This window comes from Eurosta solidaginis, chromosome 5, assembly GCF_040869045.1.
Source record: "Eurosta solidaginis isolate ZX-2024a chromosome 5, ASM4086904v1, whole genome shotgun sequence".
Lineage (NCBI taxonomy): Eukaryota > Metazoa > Arthropoda > Insecta > Diptera > Tephritidae > Eurosta > Eurosta solidaginis.
Genome location: NC_090323.1, coordinates 87,902,164 through 87,921,485, shown reverse-complemented (window position 1 = coordinate 87,921,485; position 19,322 = coordinate 87,902,164). Strand labels below are relative to the sequence as shown.

At 37.7% G+C, this 19,322-nt stretch overlaps 1 protein-coding gene across 1 annotated transcript in view; it reads right to left on the bottom strand.

Annotated features, from left to right (window-relative positions):
• Positions 1 to 7,170: 7,170 nt before the first annotated feature.
• Positions 7,171 to 19,322, bottom strand: part of TfAP-2 (transcription factor AP-2) — an 859,649-nt gene continuing 847,497 nt past the window's right edge. The window contains exons 7-8 of the mRNA XM_067792408.1: positions 9,378 to 9,545; positions 7,171 to 9,313 (exon numbers count right to left, since the gene is read on the bottom strand). Of these exons, the coding sequence (XP_067648509.1) occupies positions 9,203 to 9,313; positions 9,378 to 9,545 (279 nt within the window). The 3' untranslated portion in view covers positions 7,171 to 9,202. The remainder of the gene's footprint in view (positions 9,314 to 9,377; positions 9,546 to 19,322) is intronic.

Genomic DNA, 19,322 nt, shown 5'->3' with positions numbered 1-19,322 from the left:
CTCAAAATCATACTCTACAAGTCACTTATCGTACTCGTCCACTTATATGGGGCAGAAGCATGGACCCCCACTCCGTTGGAAGGACCAGGTGGAAAACGATTTAAACTCCCTTGGTGTGACCAATTGGCGCCGGTTGGCGGAGCGAAGGAGCGACTGGCACGCCTTGTTGGACGGCCATAACCGTTTAGACGGTTAAGCGCCAGTTAAGTAAGTAAGTAAGTCCACACACAATCGTATTTTGCCGTTCTTCTATTTGACTAGTACATTAGCTGAAGCGTACGGCGAGTCACTGGGTCTTATTATCCCATCGTGGCGCAATTCGTCTACGATAGATTGCACCTGGCTTCGCTCGGCGTAAGAGAGCCTACGGGGGGCGCAATGAAAGGGAACATCACTAGTCAAAGGTATCTTCATTTCATAGTTCAGTGGCTCAGGTATTAAGTTATTGTTAAGGTAAATATCGTCAATGATTTGTATTAACTCGTCCCGCTGACATTTGGGCAGCTTGGTGTCTATGTCAACGTCTTTAACATCGTCAGAAATGTCGATGCTGAAAATATCGAGCACTTCAAAAGCAGTGGAGTCAGTTGGCTCCTGAGGTTTATAGGAATTTCGTTTACTTTGGTGGAGTTCATCGACAGGATGTATCGGTATAACGGCGGGGTGTACATCGGAACTAATTGCGGATTGAGCTATCATAGACTTACTAGGTTCATAACTATCTCTTACTTCTAATAATTTTTCCTTGGTATATTTCCTTACGCTAGTTTTTAATTTAATATTGAAAGTATATAGAAAGTCACGTCCCAAAATAACTGGTATGTTCATACTCTCATTTGGTATAATATTTAATTCAATTTCGTTTAATTTATTTAAAATACGTATTTTACATTTCACCTTTTTTTATAATAAAATTATTTCCTCCAATGCCTTTGTAATTGAATATTACTCCATCGGAATGCTCTCCTACCAACTCTTTTGGGAGAAGTGACGTCTTTATAAAGCTAACCGGACTGCCGGTGTCAAATAAAGAAAGAACTTTATCACATCTTGTTTCTTTAGCCAATTTAAATGTTATACTTACAAAATTAAATGCGCTAATTACCTCTCCCTCTAGGTCTGCTTCATCTGCAACAAAAACCACGTCATCGCGTGGTTTCAAAACTTTAGCCGGATTCGGGCAAGAACGATGGTCATGGCCCATGTGCCAACAGCGGAAGCATGCCCCATCTGGGCGTAATGGATACGGGCAGTTGGGCTTTATGTGCCCACGTCGCGAGCAATTAAAACATAGCGTCGAATCTACCTTCGGTTTCGTTGTTCGTTGTCCAGTGTATATTGTTGATTGTTGTTTTAAATTTGCTATGATGGGCTGCTTGGGAGTAATTCCAGTTACGTTGGGCGCAGTAAATTTTTGTTGGTAGCGACTTACCAATGTCTTCAATTCGTCAAGGGTGCGTGCCGTCATCAAGCGCTGAGTGTTCGGAACCGAGTTCCCCATACCGTCGATGATGAAATCTATTAGCTCAGTTTCGTCAATATTGGCACGCTTTGCCAAAGCCTGCATGTGTTGTATATAGCAGTGAATTGACTCGTCTTTTCTCTTCCACTTGCGCTGTGTTAACATCCTATAAATTTCCTGCCGGGTGATTGCTTTGTCAAATTCGGCAGTCAGCGCCTTCTTTAGGGTGTAGTAATTTGGTGCAGTTATTGTTGATAGAAAGACTCGTGCTGTCCCTGTTAGCAAACGGCGGAGAGCCAGAAGCTTGAAGCTATCGTCTGCTCCTGAGGAATCAATAATTTCCTAAAAATCACGTAAGAAATTAAGTACTGAGTATGACACGTCATCTCCGTTGAGTTTAGGGAGAGTGTGCTCGATATCTCCAAAGTCTAGACGTCGCTTATTCTTGATGGAGACCCGACCTTCAAGATCTTCGATTCTCTTGATTAGTGTCAAAATTTCAAGCCTCTTCTTTAATGCTACGATCTCTTCGTCTAGGTCGCTAATGCTTGGTATGGCTCGTTAGCCTCTAGCACTGTTAATGGTAGTGGCTGTAGCTGCTGTAGCGACATTTTCGGGAGCATTATTGATATTGGCGGCATCGGCAGTAAGAGTGGCGTTGATAATACTAGAATCGGCAATGGAAGTATTAGCATCTGCTATATTGGCGCCATCGGCAGCATTAGCGTCTACTATATTCCCGCCATCGGCAGTAAGAGTGGCGTTAGTAATACTAGGATCGGCAACGGCAGTATTAGCATCTTCTATATTGGCGGCATCGGCAGCATTAGTGGCATCAATATCGAAGGCATCGCTAGTTTCGTCAGAATCTGTAGCGTTTCCAGGGGCAGAGGCTATTATATTTGTTCCAACTCCCACTACGCTCTGCAATAAGTTGCGCAACTGTTGCGTCGTGGCTGATGGTGGAAATTCCACCCCGGCTTTTTGTAATGCATTCGTCAATTTTTGTTTTGGGTTGGCCATTTTAGTTGTACAATAAATATAAATTTTTCCAAATGGGTATGTGGTTGAACCCCACAACTGAGATATAAAATTTCCAAATTTATTAGTATTCAACGTGGATTATGAGGGATATTATTCCTTTCTTAAATGAAAGACGTGTAAAGGGCCCATTACTGATACTTAGCATAGACTTGACTTGACTTGAGAACTGTCACTTACAGTTCTGTTAAATGAACATTGCATGTTACTGATTATTCAAAACTTAGCAACACTTAACTTAAAAGTCTGTTGAATTTTGATTTTCTATGTAAGTTAAGTGACGTTTACATTTTGAGATGCCATTTGTTTGTTTCCATTTCATTTTGACATTTTCTCATACAAATTGCTATTTATTGATTATGATGCCAAAATGTATGCGCTAAGTGGAGTATAATCGTGGCTAAGTTGCCAAGTTTACGCCAAGTAAAGTCAAGTTTATGCTAAGTATCAGTAATGGGCCCTTTACTCTGTTAAATGTTCAACCGGAAGTGACTCTTCCTCTTTTCTTTTATTGCTCATCCTCATCATTTATCAAGTTGGCTGTGGTTATCGATACTTATTATCTATGAATGTAATACAATATTTAGCTTTTGTTAGAGCTACCATATGTTTACAGTACGTTTACAATTTGCTATCTTTACAATATGTAGAATATAGATATATAGAATGTATAGATAGATAGAGATATAGATAGAAGATATAGAACAGGGGTCATCAATTAATTTCATTGGCGGTCCGTTTTTTCAAAAAACATGAACGTCGCGGTCCGAAGGATAATAAAACTAAACCGTATTGTTTAAATAATCTATGGACATACATACTTACGTTATAAATGGCCAAATAAACCGAATGGATTCTCGTAAATTTTTTAATTAAATAAAAGACAAACGGTTTTTACAATACTAATGAGAAAAATGGCATTTTTTCATATTAATATTTTGCGCCGTCAGATATATGTATGTATAAAACTCATGGACAAAAATAATTTTTCACTTAAATTTTTTTCGTGGAACCGGCTGTCAGTTACATAACTTCAAAATAAGTTGCTGGTACAAGGTCCGCATAAAACACGGTCCGGATGCGGATAGCGGTCCGCCATTCGGTGACCCCCGATATAGAAGGTAGAAGATATAGAAAGATATAAATTCGAATAACAGATAAAATAATTTATTCGTTACTCAAATAAAATTTCTTGAAATAAAAAAATCCATTTATCGTGAATAACCGAAAACATTTTTTTTTTATCTTTTATTCGTTATTCGAATATCATTGGTCCATAACTGGTTACACAACCAAAATTATTTTTTTGTTTTAATTTATTTCAAGAAATGTCTTATTTTTGTACAAAAGTTTGTAAAATAAACATTTAACAAAAATAACAAACCCAAAACATAACATTAAATACTTGCAGATTACGGAAAAAGCATCCTTGTTTAAAGATATAATAGCTGTGTTTTTTACATCTATGGACGTTTACGTTTAGATCGTTGCTTGCATCGAGTATGGGAAAGTGAGGATGGTCAATGCAAGAAGAAACTGATAGTCGTTCCCAGGAAAATGATTCCTGACGTGCTCAGCGAGCTGCATAATGGTCCATGCGGAGGTCATCTGGGAATCACGAAGACGCTCGAGAAGATTAAACAGAGGTTCTATTGGGTTGGTTGTCGTCAGTCGGTTACTAAGTGGATTGCGAACAGCGAGGTTTGCAGCAGAGCGAAAGGGACCAAAACCCGAAGTCATGGCCAGATGAAGCAATACAACTCAGGTGCGCCATTTGAAAGGATCGCTATGGATGTCGCAGGTCCATTTCCTACTAGCAACTGCGGAAACAAATATGAACTGGTGGTTATGGATTATTTCAGCAAATGGCCAGAGATATACCCAATCCCAAGTCAAGAAGCGGAAACAGTAGCAGAAGTGTTTATAAACAATTGGGTTGCAAGGTATGGTGTACCAATGGAGTTACATACTGACCAAGGCAGGACTTTCGAATCAGCTGTGTTGCAGGAAATGTGTAAATCATTGGGCATTCGAAAAACATGGACAACTGCATTGCATCCTCAGTCCGATGATATGGTGGAACGATTCAATAGAACATTAGAGGAGCACTTAAGTAAAGTACTGGACAAGTTCCATAAAGAGTGGGATAGCCGCACCCCGTTATTCTTGATGGCTTACCGATCAGCAGTGCATGAGACAACGGGCAAAACCCCTGCAAAAGTAATTTTTGGCAATGACCTTCGATTGACAGCTGATTTGAAGTTTGGGATAGATGCTGATGCAGAGAGAAATGTCAAGAAATTCACTGGTGTTTTGGAAGAGCAGAGAGGAATGCACGATCTGATAAGGCAACGAACAAAGATTATGAGTGACAAGATGAAAGCCAGATACGATAAAGCAATTAATTCGGAAGGTTTTCAGGAAGGAGATTTGGTGCTGGTATACAACCCACAACGGAAAAAAGGTTTGTCCCCGAAATTGCAGTGTAACTAGGAATGCCCTCAAAAAGTTGTAAAACGGATCAACGATGTAGTTTACCGCATACAAACCATTGGTAAACCACCAACCAAAATGAAAGTGGTTCATCTGGAAGGCTGGCGGCGTTTAGATCAGGAAATTTGTCTGATCGGGACGATCAGACTTAGGTGGAGGGCAGTGTGACGAATATTAGCAACACTAAAGGATACTAATATCTCTAAGCCGATACTAAGCAGTCATTTTTATGTACATAAACAAATCAATCATTATGTCTACACATATGTATTTTCAAAGTAGTCTAATAAAGACCATTTTGCATTATTAAATATTGGAGTTATTTATTCAACAGTTTAGCAATACGAACGATAGTAGAAGGTTGCAAATAAGCAGAATTTCCCTAAACTCGTTACAATATATAGAAGTATATATCTATCTGAACAAAATTAATATACTGTGTGAGCTTTGCTCAGCTGAGTTAGAGTTGGGTCGTTTCGTTCTCTCAACTGAACAAGTGAACTAGATCCTCGATTTCGGTTCTTTTTGTTCTTTTAGTTCATTTGTTCTTTTAGTTCGTTTTATCTAATGTTATTATTTCTCTCTTCTCGTTCGCAAACACTGTAAATTCATACATACATACGCAGAAATTCACAGTGAGCACGAATGTCGATGATGCCACTTACACTAAAGATATGTGTGGTCATCTTTGTGTGTGGCACTGCTACAACAATATATGTGGTACGCCACCAGCGCACTGCCGTATTTCCAATATAGTTTAACACGATGGTTATGTTCAAAATCAATGTTTATTGTAATTAAATCACTTAAATTAAGTTTATAGATATTATTTAATAATAAAGTATTTAGTTTAGTCTATGGTTTATTTATATTAATTAATTCAACAAATAACGTCCGTCGTCGTCGGTGGTCGCGCAAAAACTATCGGGTTTGTATCTTTGTGGAGTTAGTTTGAATTCTATGCGTTATTCTCCTGTCTATTGTCTCGTCCTTTTGTCTGTCTCTTCTACGTCTACCACGCAGGGTTGCATATCTTAAGCCGCGTTCATGCATTCCCACATATATGTGTGGACTATTTATGAAAACCATGCTTTGTAAGAAACTAATTATTACATTTATTAAACTTGAAAAGTTCATATTTACTGGATCTTCCGAAATTTGTAACTTTTTTTGAAGTTAATTATACATATATTTATTAACTTATTTATTCATTACTCATTTAAATATACCTACACAAAGCATTGCTGCATACACACCACCATCTATACTTGTTGGCTTTTTTCGCGGGTGCGAGCAGCAGTGATCAAATTTGCTCGAAAAAAAAAAAAGAACAGATGAACAAAAAGAACAACTTGTTCGTTCATCAGAAAAAGAACGAAATATTCGAATCTTTGAAAGGAACGAAAAAGCACAACTCTAGAACCTGTTATCTTTATGACTTACTGATGATTTTGAAAACTAAACTTATTTTTGAATGGTGTTACGTCAATTACGTTTATTATGAAATTCGGAATTGCAGCCATTGTAAAAGTTTACAAGTATGATATGTATGAGAGGGAAACAATTTCTTTCCCTTTCTAACACACGGCAGTTTGACACTTCGGTCAGTGTCAAACTAGCGTGGAACCCAGTGGAACCTGCGTGGAACATGAGTTTTGACACTGAACGAAGTGTCAAAATTACCGGGGTTGCTTCGTCGAAAGCGACACAGGGAAGCAAAAAAGGGATCGGAATATCAGATATGGGTTGTTGTGATGGTAAATTTTTTTGAACGAATTTAGTAGGAAATTTTAAGTGTACCCATATGGGTCCTTCAGAAAATTATAAGAAAGTCTTCAATTGGGATATCTGAGGACGCGTAGTTATTCCAGTATTAAGAATACAAACACGGGATTTAAGTTTTTCTACCCGTTCAAAAGTTTTCCGCGAAAAACAGTTTGAAACCGAGGTCGACCGCAATAACCCGTCCAAAAAACCGGAAAGAAAAATGAAAAGACGCGTTTTGTCCTGTTATCAATAGTCCAAAGGCGGAAAAGTATTCGAATTATTGGAAGCGAGGCAAAAACGCGTCTATTAATACCTCCCCCGACGGTTTTGGTCGTGTTTTGGCAATCGTTATACCGGTAATAAAGTAATAAAATATCACAATTTGTTAATTAAAATTGTCCAAAACATATGGATTTTATCTATAAGACATTTTATTGTGAACAAGCAAGAACAAGAGAAATTCAGCCCAATTCTAAACGAAAAATCCGTGCGAGTTTTTTCCCTTCTCCCATTCCTGGTATTCTAAATAAAAATTCCTTGTGAGTTTTTTCACTTCTCCCTTTCCTCCTATTCTGAACAATGTTCGAAAAAGCGGAAACCAGTTATGGGAGAAAAGTAGGTATTATGAATGTGAGGGAGAGGGAGATTTCTCTGCCATTTCATAGAAGTTTTTTCACTAGTTAAATTAAAGGGAATGCATCAAAATCGTTAAGGGAAATTGGTTATTTTAAGAAAGAACACTTATTTGTACAAATTTGTGCTAAAATATGTATTTACATTCTATCACAATATTCTCACTGTTAATACAACAACAACCACAATATTCTTTATTTAAGTCGAAAAATATATCATAAGCAACGGAAGAGCTCTTCGCATATTTGATGCAGCGATCCAGAAATTGCGCAATGATTTTTTAAGAAGGCTTAAATAGATTTTGGCATATGGCGAAACTCAACTTGACTTGGCTGCCAGAAAATTGCTTTGCAGAATGAATGCAGGCAAGTCCGGCGGATTTGTGTTATCCCGCCGGTCTTCTTCTTATGCTCCTCTGTTGATGGTGCTGTGGCATCACTTCATTACTCATTTCAGTGAATACCACATGAAAAGCAATAATGTGCATTGTTTATACCTTATTTCTTAATTTCAAACAAATTGGCAACAATAATTAAACTTTACAATATTTTAAACAAAATAAGAAATGCGCAACGAAATTTCAATTGACAAAACAGCTGACTTCGAAAATTCGAAATTCCTATTCCCCAATTATTCTTCTACCTAGGAGAAAAGAATTGGAGGAATTTTTCCGCGGGAATAAAAAAATCCGCGAGAATATTTAGAATTGGTCTGATTGTTTATCTTCGTACATGGTTGCTTTTTCCGTGCTTCGCCAACTTAAAACAAATTTTATAAAATTATCAAAAAAATTTAAGAAAACATGGAAATTTTTGACACAAACTATATCTCTTGTAAGAATTTACTATAAATTATTTATTCCAATATTTCAACATTTTTTACGCAGTTTTCTTTGGCAGCTAATACGCTTTTTTTGCACCTATGAAGTACAATAGTGCCAAATCATGCCAAATAGCATCCACAAAAATACGAACAAGAACAAGCATTTTCATCAGGTGAGCGTGGCTGTGTATGTGCGTTCTGCTACATATCCTACTTGTAGACCTGTACAATGATTGCAGCACGCTCTTAAAGAAAAACCTAAACGTCGGTAAATTTGAAGCTTATAAATAAAAATAAATGTAAGGCGCGATAACCTCCGAAGAGATCTAAGGCCGAGCTTCTCTTCCAATTTGCGTCGTGCTCCTCTTGATTTTTCCCTACAAATTGGCCGGACGGGACCTACATGTTTTATGCCGACTCCGAACGGCATCTGCAAGGCAGATGAGTTTTCACTGAGAGCTTTTCATGGCAGAAATACAATCGGAGCACTTGCCAGACACTGCCGAGGGGCGACCCCGCTTAGAAAAATTTTCTTCTAATTGAAAAATCTTATTTCTAAAATTTTGATGTTGCTTTGCCCGGGAGTTGAACCCAGGGCATACGGTGTGATAGGCGGAGCACGTTACCATCACACCACGGTGGCGCTGATTAATTTGTCTACTTGTACACTTCTTACAGGTTGTCCCACTTGAAACTTAGTTGTAACAGCTTGCTTAAAATGAATTTAGCCAGGGTGACCTGGCTTAAAAAGTATATTTCTGAAAAGGTTGGTTTACCGCCTTGCCAATGGGAAAAAGCTATTTGACATCACCTTTCCGTATGCAACAATTTTGTAAAACACATTTTTAATAAAAATTATTAATATTGAATATTTTTCTAGGAGTAACCTATATTTTTCTTTTTATTTTCTAAACAAAAACTTACATATTATTTATCGTTTAAAACGCTTTTCTATGCTTAATAAAATAAAGCAAGACGGCTCTATCATTTTTTATCACTATCAATTTTATTTTTGTCAAGTGATGAAGATACCATTCCCCCACTATTTGAGGGGTATAATTTATCCAAATAATTTAGTGATTCGTTAAGAAATGTCTGAAAGAAAAATTGTTTGCATAATTAGTTGCATTAATTTGTTTATTATAAAATAAATGTTTACCTGAAAAGCATGTAAAACTGCCATTATTGCTGGAGAACCAAATCCATGAGTGATTAGAGAGAAATGTGTTAAATGGCGCTGTATTGAAGGCTCCAAAAGATGCTGGGATCTGGTACCATATTGAGTTGTGCGGTCTTGGCTTAGTACCTGCATTAGCTCCTTCGTTATCTATAAGTTAAGATAGATTTTACACTGGTTTTTCACAAATAAGAATGTAGATAAACAGATTAAGATATATATAAGTATGTATGCAGAATTTACGTATGCAGAGTGAAACTATACATCTTGTCTATTTTCATGAGGTTTTTGGCATTATATATGGGTCAGGATTCAATGAGTATCTTTTCAAAATGAAACTTTGGTACCATTCTGTAAAAAATACAGGACTATTTCGGTGTTATTTTGGAACCATTTAATAACCTTTCCGGAATTGTGTTTGGTTTTATTTCGAGATTATTTGCAGACCATTTGAGGTTATTTCTGGACTCTTAGGGATTGATTCCGAAACAACTTTGATACTAGTTTCGGGACTATTTCGGGACTGTGTTTGGGTTTCAGCTTATTATTCATCTCCAAAAAACTACCTCAAGAAAAACGAGCATATTCCTGTTCAGAATGGATATTCAGACTTCCATAACCTTTATTACTTTATCAAACTTTTGTAATGTCATTTAAACCCCTTAAATTATAAATAAGTTTTTAATCTTCCTCGTTTTATACCCACTGACAGAACGGACGGTTATCTTTTATTTAATAATTTGGGAAAAATTTAAACAACGTGACATCAGGACGGACAAGGCGGCAGCTGTTTCGATTATACCTTGTAAATCTCTTCAAATCCTTTTCTCCCGGGAGTGCGAGTCGAACCCACACTCCTACGATAGTTGAAATGGTTACAAACGCATTGAGCTACGCCATGCCTTAGTTGTTGTAAAGTTTTTCCCAATTGCCTTTTTTTGCATATTTTAATCTTTTACACATTGCATACTTCGTATGCAATTATGTGTCAAAGCTATGCTTGCTGGTACTTGGGTTTTCAAAGAAACTTTGGTATTTTGTTGCTGTTTTTGTTCTATTTATAGAACTACAACGAATTTTGTCTGTTTGTATGATTTAATCGGGGGATTGCCCGTATTGCTTTTTTTAAATGTATGAAAACATTTATTTGAAGCAATTTTTAATTTTATAATTTATTTAATAATTTGGGAAAATTTTAAACAACGTGACATCAGGACGGACAAGGCGACAGCTATTTCGATTATACCTTGTAAATCTCTTCAAAGCCTTTTCTCCCGGGAGTGGGAGTCAAACCCGCACTCCTACGATAGTTGAAATGGTTACAAACGCATTCAGCTACGTCATGCCTTAGTTGTTGTAAAGTTTTTCCCAATTGCCTTCTTTTGCATATTTTAATCTTTTACACATTGCATAATTCGTATGCAATTATGTGTCAAAGCTATGCTTGTTGGTAGGTTATCTTTTTAACTCTGAGTTAACCTAACATTAGGAGTTAAACTCGTACATTTTTGACAAATTTTGCAAATTAACTCTTTAAACTAAACAATTGAGAAAGCAAATGTCTCTTAAATCGCTGTTCGATTACTAAACATATTTGCTAAATAGTGTTTTTCAAACATTTTTGTTAACGATTGGTGTATAGAAATATGTTGTCTGTTTTTTAAATACAAATTTAAAAGAATCGTTAGTTTAAAACACAAATGGTAATTCATGGCAGTTCAATTTATTTACCGCGAGCAAACAACGCTTTCTTCCATTCTCTCACCATTCGCAACAATCATTCTCCCTGTGAGCTGATTTGAGAGGTAAGAATGGCAATGGAGGAATGAAAATATACTTTACATTGTAAAAAGGGCTCAGAAAAATTCGTCAAAATCGAAAAAATTATAAAGGCAAAGCGAATCTCTTCGAGGTGATGCTAAAGCGAATTCAACCCAATTTTCCGTGCAGAAGAATGTCAAATCAAAAGAAAATTTGCATTGATTTCGATTAACTGACATATAACTGAACCAGGGTGTTACTTGGACATTATCAAAAAGCAACCAGCTAATGGGATAACAACACCTTGTACTGAGTTCGTTTTGTATAAAAGAGAAAAAATTACCAAAAAGGGGAAAAATGCCAATTTAAAAAATCGTCAAAAAGAAAAAATTCAAATTGAAAAAGTTGCCAAAAAGAAAACAATTTTCAAAAGCAAAAGCTTTCTCAAAATTCCATATATTAACACACACACACTACTAACGTCCATATTACGAAAATCTTTAAGAAAATTCAGGTTAAATTTTTAGACAGACATAAACTGATAATTTTAGAATATATAGCATTTAGGACATCTTATTTGCAGTATTTAAGAGAAATTGTTTGCTTATATTCAAATATTTAGCTATTTTTTCTACATTTTTCTTGAACATTAGCTGTGTTTCTTTTTTTTTATATCTATAGACGTTTACGCTTAATCTTTGTATGGACTGCTAAGCGTCAAACTTTAAACACTCCTCTGACATTGCTGCGCATCAAATTAGTACTACTAAATTTCAATACGTATTATACTCAGATGTAACTGAAATATGTGTCTATGTTTCACCCCTACATTAATTCTATGTATCACCTCAACAAATGGTGTGTATCCACTATTCATCGCAACCGATTCAGCTATATGTTATACACTATGACCACCAGAGGTTTGTGTTTGCGCTTTTCGGTACAACATTTTGTGTAGCTAGTTGCCGCTAGATGGGTCTCCCAAGCATTATCCCAAGCATTCACGCGCAAACGTAAACGTATAAGCGTGTAAAAATAAAATAATAAAAAGAATTTCTAAGTTAAACGGTTTTATTGAAAACAATACATGAAGTAATAATAATACCTACTAAAAGCTAGAAAATAAGTAGGTAGGTACCAGTCATCACACTCCTCATCAATCTAGGGCGTTGATCAGACAATTAAAAAAAGCTTTGAGCGCGTGAAATTTCTAAAAATGTGAGGCGTAGCATAACCTTATTAAAGTTCAGTTGGTCTTATATATGACTATCAATAGAAATCTATTCAAATATGGACCAAATCGGACCACAAATACAATTATTTTAATATCTCGATTCTTGCGCCACCTAGCGGTGTTTTTTCATATGCCGCTTTCTATTCATGTATGTATCATGTGCTTCCAATAGGACCACAAATACAATTTTTTTTGAATATCTCGATCCTTGCGCCACCTAGCGGCGATTTTTTCATAGGTCGCTTTCTATTTATGTATGTATTATATGTTCCAAATATGAACCAAATCGGACCACAAATACGAGTTTTTGAAATATTTCGAACCATACGCCACCTATCGGAGTTTTTTTCGTATTATTGCATTGTCATCGGGTTCTGAACTATGTTCCAAGTTTCAGGCATGTAGCTTATCGGGAAGATACCTAAATTTCAATTACAAAATTCGTGCCAGCCAGCCAGCTAAATAAAACCGTTTAATTAAAAAAGCACCTGATTGGCGCACTCAATTCACGATGGTAGAAGAATACTAAACAAGTAAGGAAGTCTAATTTCGGGTGAAACCGAACATTACATACCCAGCTGTACACTTGAAATGCTGTTGTTGTTTGTTTTGTGTACCTAATTTTGTTAAAAGGCTGTGCAATAACACATATACATATGGTTCTATTCTGAACAAATTTTCTATTAAAAGAAGCAAAAAGGATACAGAGGCTATCACCAATGACTTTGAGCGGTTAATAATGCAGTTTTCCTTCAGATATGGGGATTACCTTACTGTTTATTTTAAAATAAAGATATGACAGAACACTAAAAATACGATTGGTACAAAACTATTTTTCGCTAAGATTTAACTTATTGTTACGAATATTAGCAACACTAAGGGGTACTGTCATCTCTAAGCCGATGCTAAGCAGTGACTTGTATGCACATCAATAATTCAATCATTATGTCTACACATATGTACGTACACGCAGCGGCACATGCAGATATCTTATCTGAGATGCCCCCTAAAGTATGCAATTATAATTGTGGAAGTCTCGCTCACAAATAAACCCGCATATGAGAGCTACACACGTGCATCTATAGTTATAATTATATACCTGTAACTAATAACGCTTTATTTTCTGAAATAAATTGTTGCCTAAGTAAATGGTAAAGCCTTAATAGAGTTACTCCTACCCCAGAAAATTTTCAACATTTATAGTGCATACAAGGAACAATTCAACTCACCATATTCACTCATATTAACAGTGTATATGTGGATCTTAAGAGCGAATTGAGAGTTTCACAGAGTTGCACTGCCACACCGCCATTTGATACAGGGTAAAAGTGTAACGCTTTTGCGTTGCGAGCTGGCAACAATTTTCACAAAAGAACGAAATACCCCGTAAAAGCGTTGCCTATTTTTTAGAATAGAACAACAACCCTTGCGCGGCGTGCAAAAAGCTTAACACTTTAGCGAGAAAATTAAACGCTATAAGTAAATTCTGGAAGCGCCTAGAAGGAACAACGAGGAAATCACACAGTATAAAAGCAGCAACAGTAGAGGCGCGACAATCAGTTGGATTTAAGACGATATCTGGCGAGCAATAGCAGTATTATTTTTGAAAATCAGTTTCATTTAAGCAAGCTATTAGTTGTGAAGTATCAGTGTTATTGTGAAATACTTTAATAAAGGCCATTTTGCATTATTAAATATTTAGTGATTCGAACTTATCAGAAGGTTGCAAATAAGAGGATTTTCAGTAAATTCCTTACAATTGGTGTCAGAAGAGGTATTGTTGAATAAATTCCAGAGGACAACAAGGACATGGCAAAGTTAAGCGAATTGAAGATCCAGCAACTGAAGAAGGAGTTGGAGAACCGTGGATTGAATACAACCGGCATTAAACTCGAACTTCAGGTACGACTACGAGAGGCAATGGAAGTAGAAGGAATTAACGTGGAAGAGTATGCTTTTCATCTTGATGGCGACGAGACAACAACAAAAATTGAGGAGAACAACGAAACACCGCAGAAAATGTCGAACACAGACTTGAACACAATATTAGCTGCAATATCTGTACAAACGTCGACAGTAACATCCAAGAAGGAAAAACAACTAGAATCACAGGAGAAACGTATAACATCCAAGATGGAAACTCAACTGGAAGAACAGAAGACATATATAGCATACCAACTGGATTCGCAAGAGACACGCATAGCATTTAAGATTGACGCACAAGAGACGCGTATTTCCGAAATGTCGGCACAAATTTCAGCACAGATATCATCTCAGATCTCCACACAACTAGAAGCGCAGGAAGTCCGTATAGCATCGAAACTGGGAGCGCATATAGAAGAAAAACTAACCCAGTTTCATGAAGGCTTCAGTGCTCGCTAGGAAAAAATAGAGGCAAAGATGGATGCTTTGAAAGATAGGATCCAGGAATTACAATTGAACATCCCAGTCACTTCAACGTGTAATCCGACGGAAAAACTCCATCCTTTGACGGTTCTGTTCCTTTCCAGGTCTTTAAGCTACAGTTTGAGAAGACCGCAGCAGTGAACAACTGGAATGCTGAAGATAAAGTTGCTGCACTGTCCATGGCATTTAAAGGGCCTGCAGCTGAAATTTTAAAACCATTCCAGAGGGCGAACGGAACTGTTATGAAGCATTGATGGGTGCTCTAGAGAGACGATACGGAACTGAGCATAGGAGACAGATATACCAAATGGAGTCACTGAACCGGTTCCAGAAGCCGGGTGAGACATTGCAAGAGTTTGCGTCGGATGTTGAAAGGCTTGCACATTTAGCCAATGCGGACGCACCCGTGGAGTACACTGAAAGGGTACAGATTCAGAGCTTTATAAATGGCATACGGGACGTCGAAAGAAAGCGAGCTACATACGCAAACCCAAAGCCAACATTCGCAGAAACGGTATCACATGCTCTGATTCTGACTGTAGATACGGGCACATCTCATTCCTTAATTCGATCTGACTTGGTCAACAGGAGAGCAAAAACGTTACCTGGAGCAATGTTGCGAACGGTCACTGGCGAGTATCACCAAGTCCAAGGAGAAGTGGTATGTGAGGTATTAATTGGAAAGGTCATGGTTCTACACAAATTCATTGTGGCGGAGATTGTTGATGAAGTCATATTGGGAGTGGACTTCTTACATGACCATGACATCAGGATCGATATGCGGAGAAAGATTATGCGCTATAATAACCAGGATGTGCCACTTCAATTTGGAAAAGGGTTCAGCAGTAATCGAGTACTGGTGGAGAAAAATCGACAAAGACCACGAAAGTCAAAGGTAAAAGTTGATGGAACAAATGGGCCAAACAAACCCGAACGGACGCACTAAAACGAAGGAAAGAATTTTCCAGAAAGAATGCGAGGGTAGTTTCAAGCCGGGCGCACTACTGTTGTGAAGCGTCGGAACGATACTGACTATGCGAAACCAATCCGCCAAGCGCAAGCTCTCCGAAGTAGTTCATTGGCCAAACAATAGAGTGTGAAGGAACGGCCCGTGGTAATCAGTAGTAAGATGAAACACTGGCACGACAAGAACTTTAATTTGGAAGGTTTCCTGGAGGGAAATTTGGTACTGCTATACAACCCTCACAAGCGGGAAGGTGTTCCATCCAAATATCGGTGCAGTTGGGAAGGCCCGTACATAGTTGTGAAGAGGATCAGTGATGTCATCTACCGCACACAAACAATGGGGAAACCACGAAATAAAAGGGTGGTTCATTTGGAGAGGCTAGCAGCGGTTAGATCGAGAGATTTGTCTGATCGGGACGATCAGACTTAGATGGAGGGCAGTGTTACGAATATTAGCAACACTAGGGGGTATTGTCATCTCTAAGCCGACGCTAAGCAGTGACTTGTATGCATATCAATAATTCAATCATTATGTCTACACATATGTATGTACAGGCAGCGGACAAGTAGCGCACAAGCACATGCAGATATCTTATCTGAGATGCTCCCTAAAGAATGCAATTATAATTGTGGAAGTGTCGCTCACAAATACACGCGCATATGAGAGCTACACACGTGCATCTGTAGTTATAATTACATACCAGTAACTAAGTAAATTCTGGAAGCGCCTAGAAGATGCAACGAGGAAATAACACAGTATAAAAGCAGCAACAGTAGAGGCGCCACAATCAGTTGGATTTAAGACGCTATCTAGCGAGCAATAGGAGTATTATTTTTGAAAATCATTTTCATTTAAGCAAGCTATTAGTTGTGAAGTATCAGTGTTATTATGAAGTACTTTAATAAAGGCCATTTTGCATTATTAAATATTGGAGTTATTTATTCAACAGTTTAGTGATTCGAACTTAGCAGAAGGTTGCAAATAAGAGGATTTGCAGTGAATTCGTTACATTATTATTTTTGTCTACGACCCTTTCTAAAGTCATTTATATAAAATTGGGCGTGGTCCTTAACCAATATCATCCATTTTTACTAGAAATATTTCCTGGTATAAGGAAAATATGTGTACCCAATTTTGTTACGATATGAAAATTTTCTTCGAGTTATGGCTCCCGAAACATTGAAAATTGCTTAAAAAAAAAGGGGCGGTGCCACACCCACTTTAAAAAATTTTAGTGGTTTCCAATTTAATATTTATTCCAATTTAGAAAGTAAAATTCTATTGATACAAAGCTCTTTTTCGCTAAGATATAGCTTATTATATTCGTATACGACCCTTTTAAAAATCTTTTATATAAAAGTGGGCGCGGTGCGGTCTTTAACCGATCTCGTCCAGTTTTTCTAGAAATATTTCTGCTACAGGGAAAATTTGTGTACCCTATTTTATTACGATCCGTTAATTTTTCTTCGAGTTATGGCTCCCGAAACATGGAAAATTGCTTAGTCGTAAAAGGAGCGGTGCCACACCCATTTTTTAAAATTTGAAGTTTTTCCTATTTCTTGTTATAAATCCACTTAGGAAATGAAATACCATTGTTATTGTAACGAACTTTGGGAAATTCCGCTTAATGCAACCTTCTGCTAACGCTCGAATCACTTAACTGTTGAATAAATAACTCCAATAATGCAAAATGGTCTTTATTAGACTACTTTCACGATAACACTTCTACTTCCCAACAGATAGCGTGCTTAAATCAAACCGATTGCCATGCCTCAGCTGGTGTTGCTTTTATACTCTCCGGTTTCCTCGTTGCATATTTCTCGGCGTTTCTAGAATTTACTATTTGTTTACCAGCTATAAACTCACCACCTGTAACTACAGATGCACTACTATAGCTTCTCGCATAGCCATATGCGCGTGTATATGTGAGTGATACTTCAACCGATGATTGCCTAGTTTTGGGAGTATCTCAGATATATGCATGTGTTTGTGCGTTTCTCTCCGCTGCTTGTATGGACATATGTGTAGACATAATGATTAATTTGTATACGTACATACAAGTGTGGTAGCTTGCTTTATTGTTGTTTTAGCTTTATTTACTTAGTTTCAGATTAGTGATGTGAATATCACTTAGTGTCACTAATATTCATCACACTACCCTCCACCTAAGTCTGATCGCCCCGATCAGACAAATCTCTCGATCTAACCGCTGCTAGCCTCTCCAAATGAAACACCCCTCTATTTCGTGGTTTCCCAATTGTTTGTATGCGGTAGATGACATCACTGATCCTCTTCACAACTCTGCAGGGGCCTTCCCAACTGCACCAAAATTTGGATGGAACACCTTTACGCCAGTGAGGGTTGTATAACAGTACCAAATCTCCCTCCCAGGAACCATCCGAATTCTTGCTTTTGTTAAACCTGTGTTTCATCTTATTTTCATTACCCTGGTTCGTTCCTTCACACTCTGTTGTTTGGCCAATGAACTACTTCGTATAGCTTGCGCTTGACGGATTGGCTTTGCATAATCAGTATCGTTCCGACGCTTCACAACAGTAGTGCGCCCGGCTTGAACCACCCTTCAATTCTTTCTGGGAAATTCTTTCGTTCGTTTTAGTGCATCCATTAGGGTTTGTCAATGCCAGTGTTTTTCTCGCTTGTACCTTCGGTTTTGATTTGTTTAGCCCATTCATTCCATCAACCTTTTCCCGATTTACCTTCTTTGACTTTTGTGGTCTCTGTTGAATCTCCTCCACCAGCACTCGCGCACTGCTGAAGCCTTTCTCCAAACTGAAGTTAAGTGGTATATTCTGGTTCTTATAGCGCATAATCGTTCTCCGCATATCGATACTGATGTCATGGTCAACTAAGAAGTCCACTCCCAATATGACTTCATCAACGATCTGCACCAAAACGAATTTGTGTAGAACCATGAACTTCCCAATTAAGATTTCACAGATCACTTCTCCCCGGAATTGGTTATACTCGCCAGTGACCGTACGCAACATTGCTGCAGGTAATGGCTTTACTCTCCTGTTGATCAAATCAGATCGGATCAAGGAATGAGATGCGCCCGTATCTACAGTCAGTACAAGTTCTTTGCCATCCACATTCCCTCTGACGGTAAGGCTGCTTGATTTCCTTCCAATTTGCGACACAAATATCACAGTACATTCAATAGCTGGAGCTAGCTCTCGATCTCTACATTTTACTCACTCTTCCTCATCCCCTCCAGCTTTGTTATTAAGACCACCCATGCTGTTGAAACCACTAGGATCAAGATCGCAATGACGTGCAATGTGACCGGGCTTTCCGCATGATTGAAACATTTGATAACTGTTTCACTGCACTTTTGCGATCCTTTCAGCGCCTCCAATATTGTGTTCACTCAGTCAGGAATTTATACCTCCACACGGCGTGCTTTGAATGCTGGCTTACACAGAAGCGATGCTGTTTCCTGAATCAGAGCATATGATACCGTTTCTGTGAATGTAGGTTTTGGGGTTGCGTATGTTGCTCGCTTCGATTCCACGTCCCGTATGCCATTTATATAGCTCTG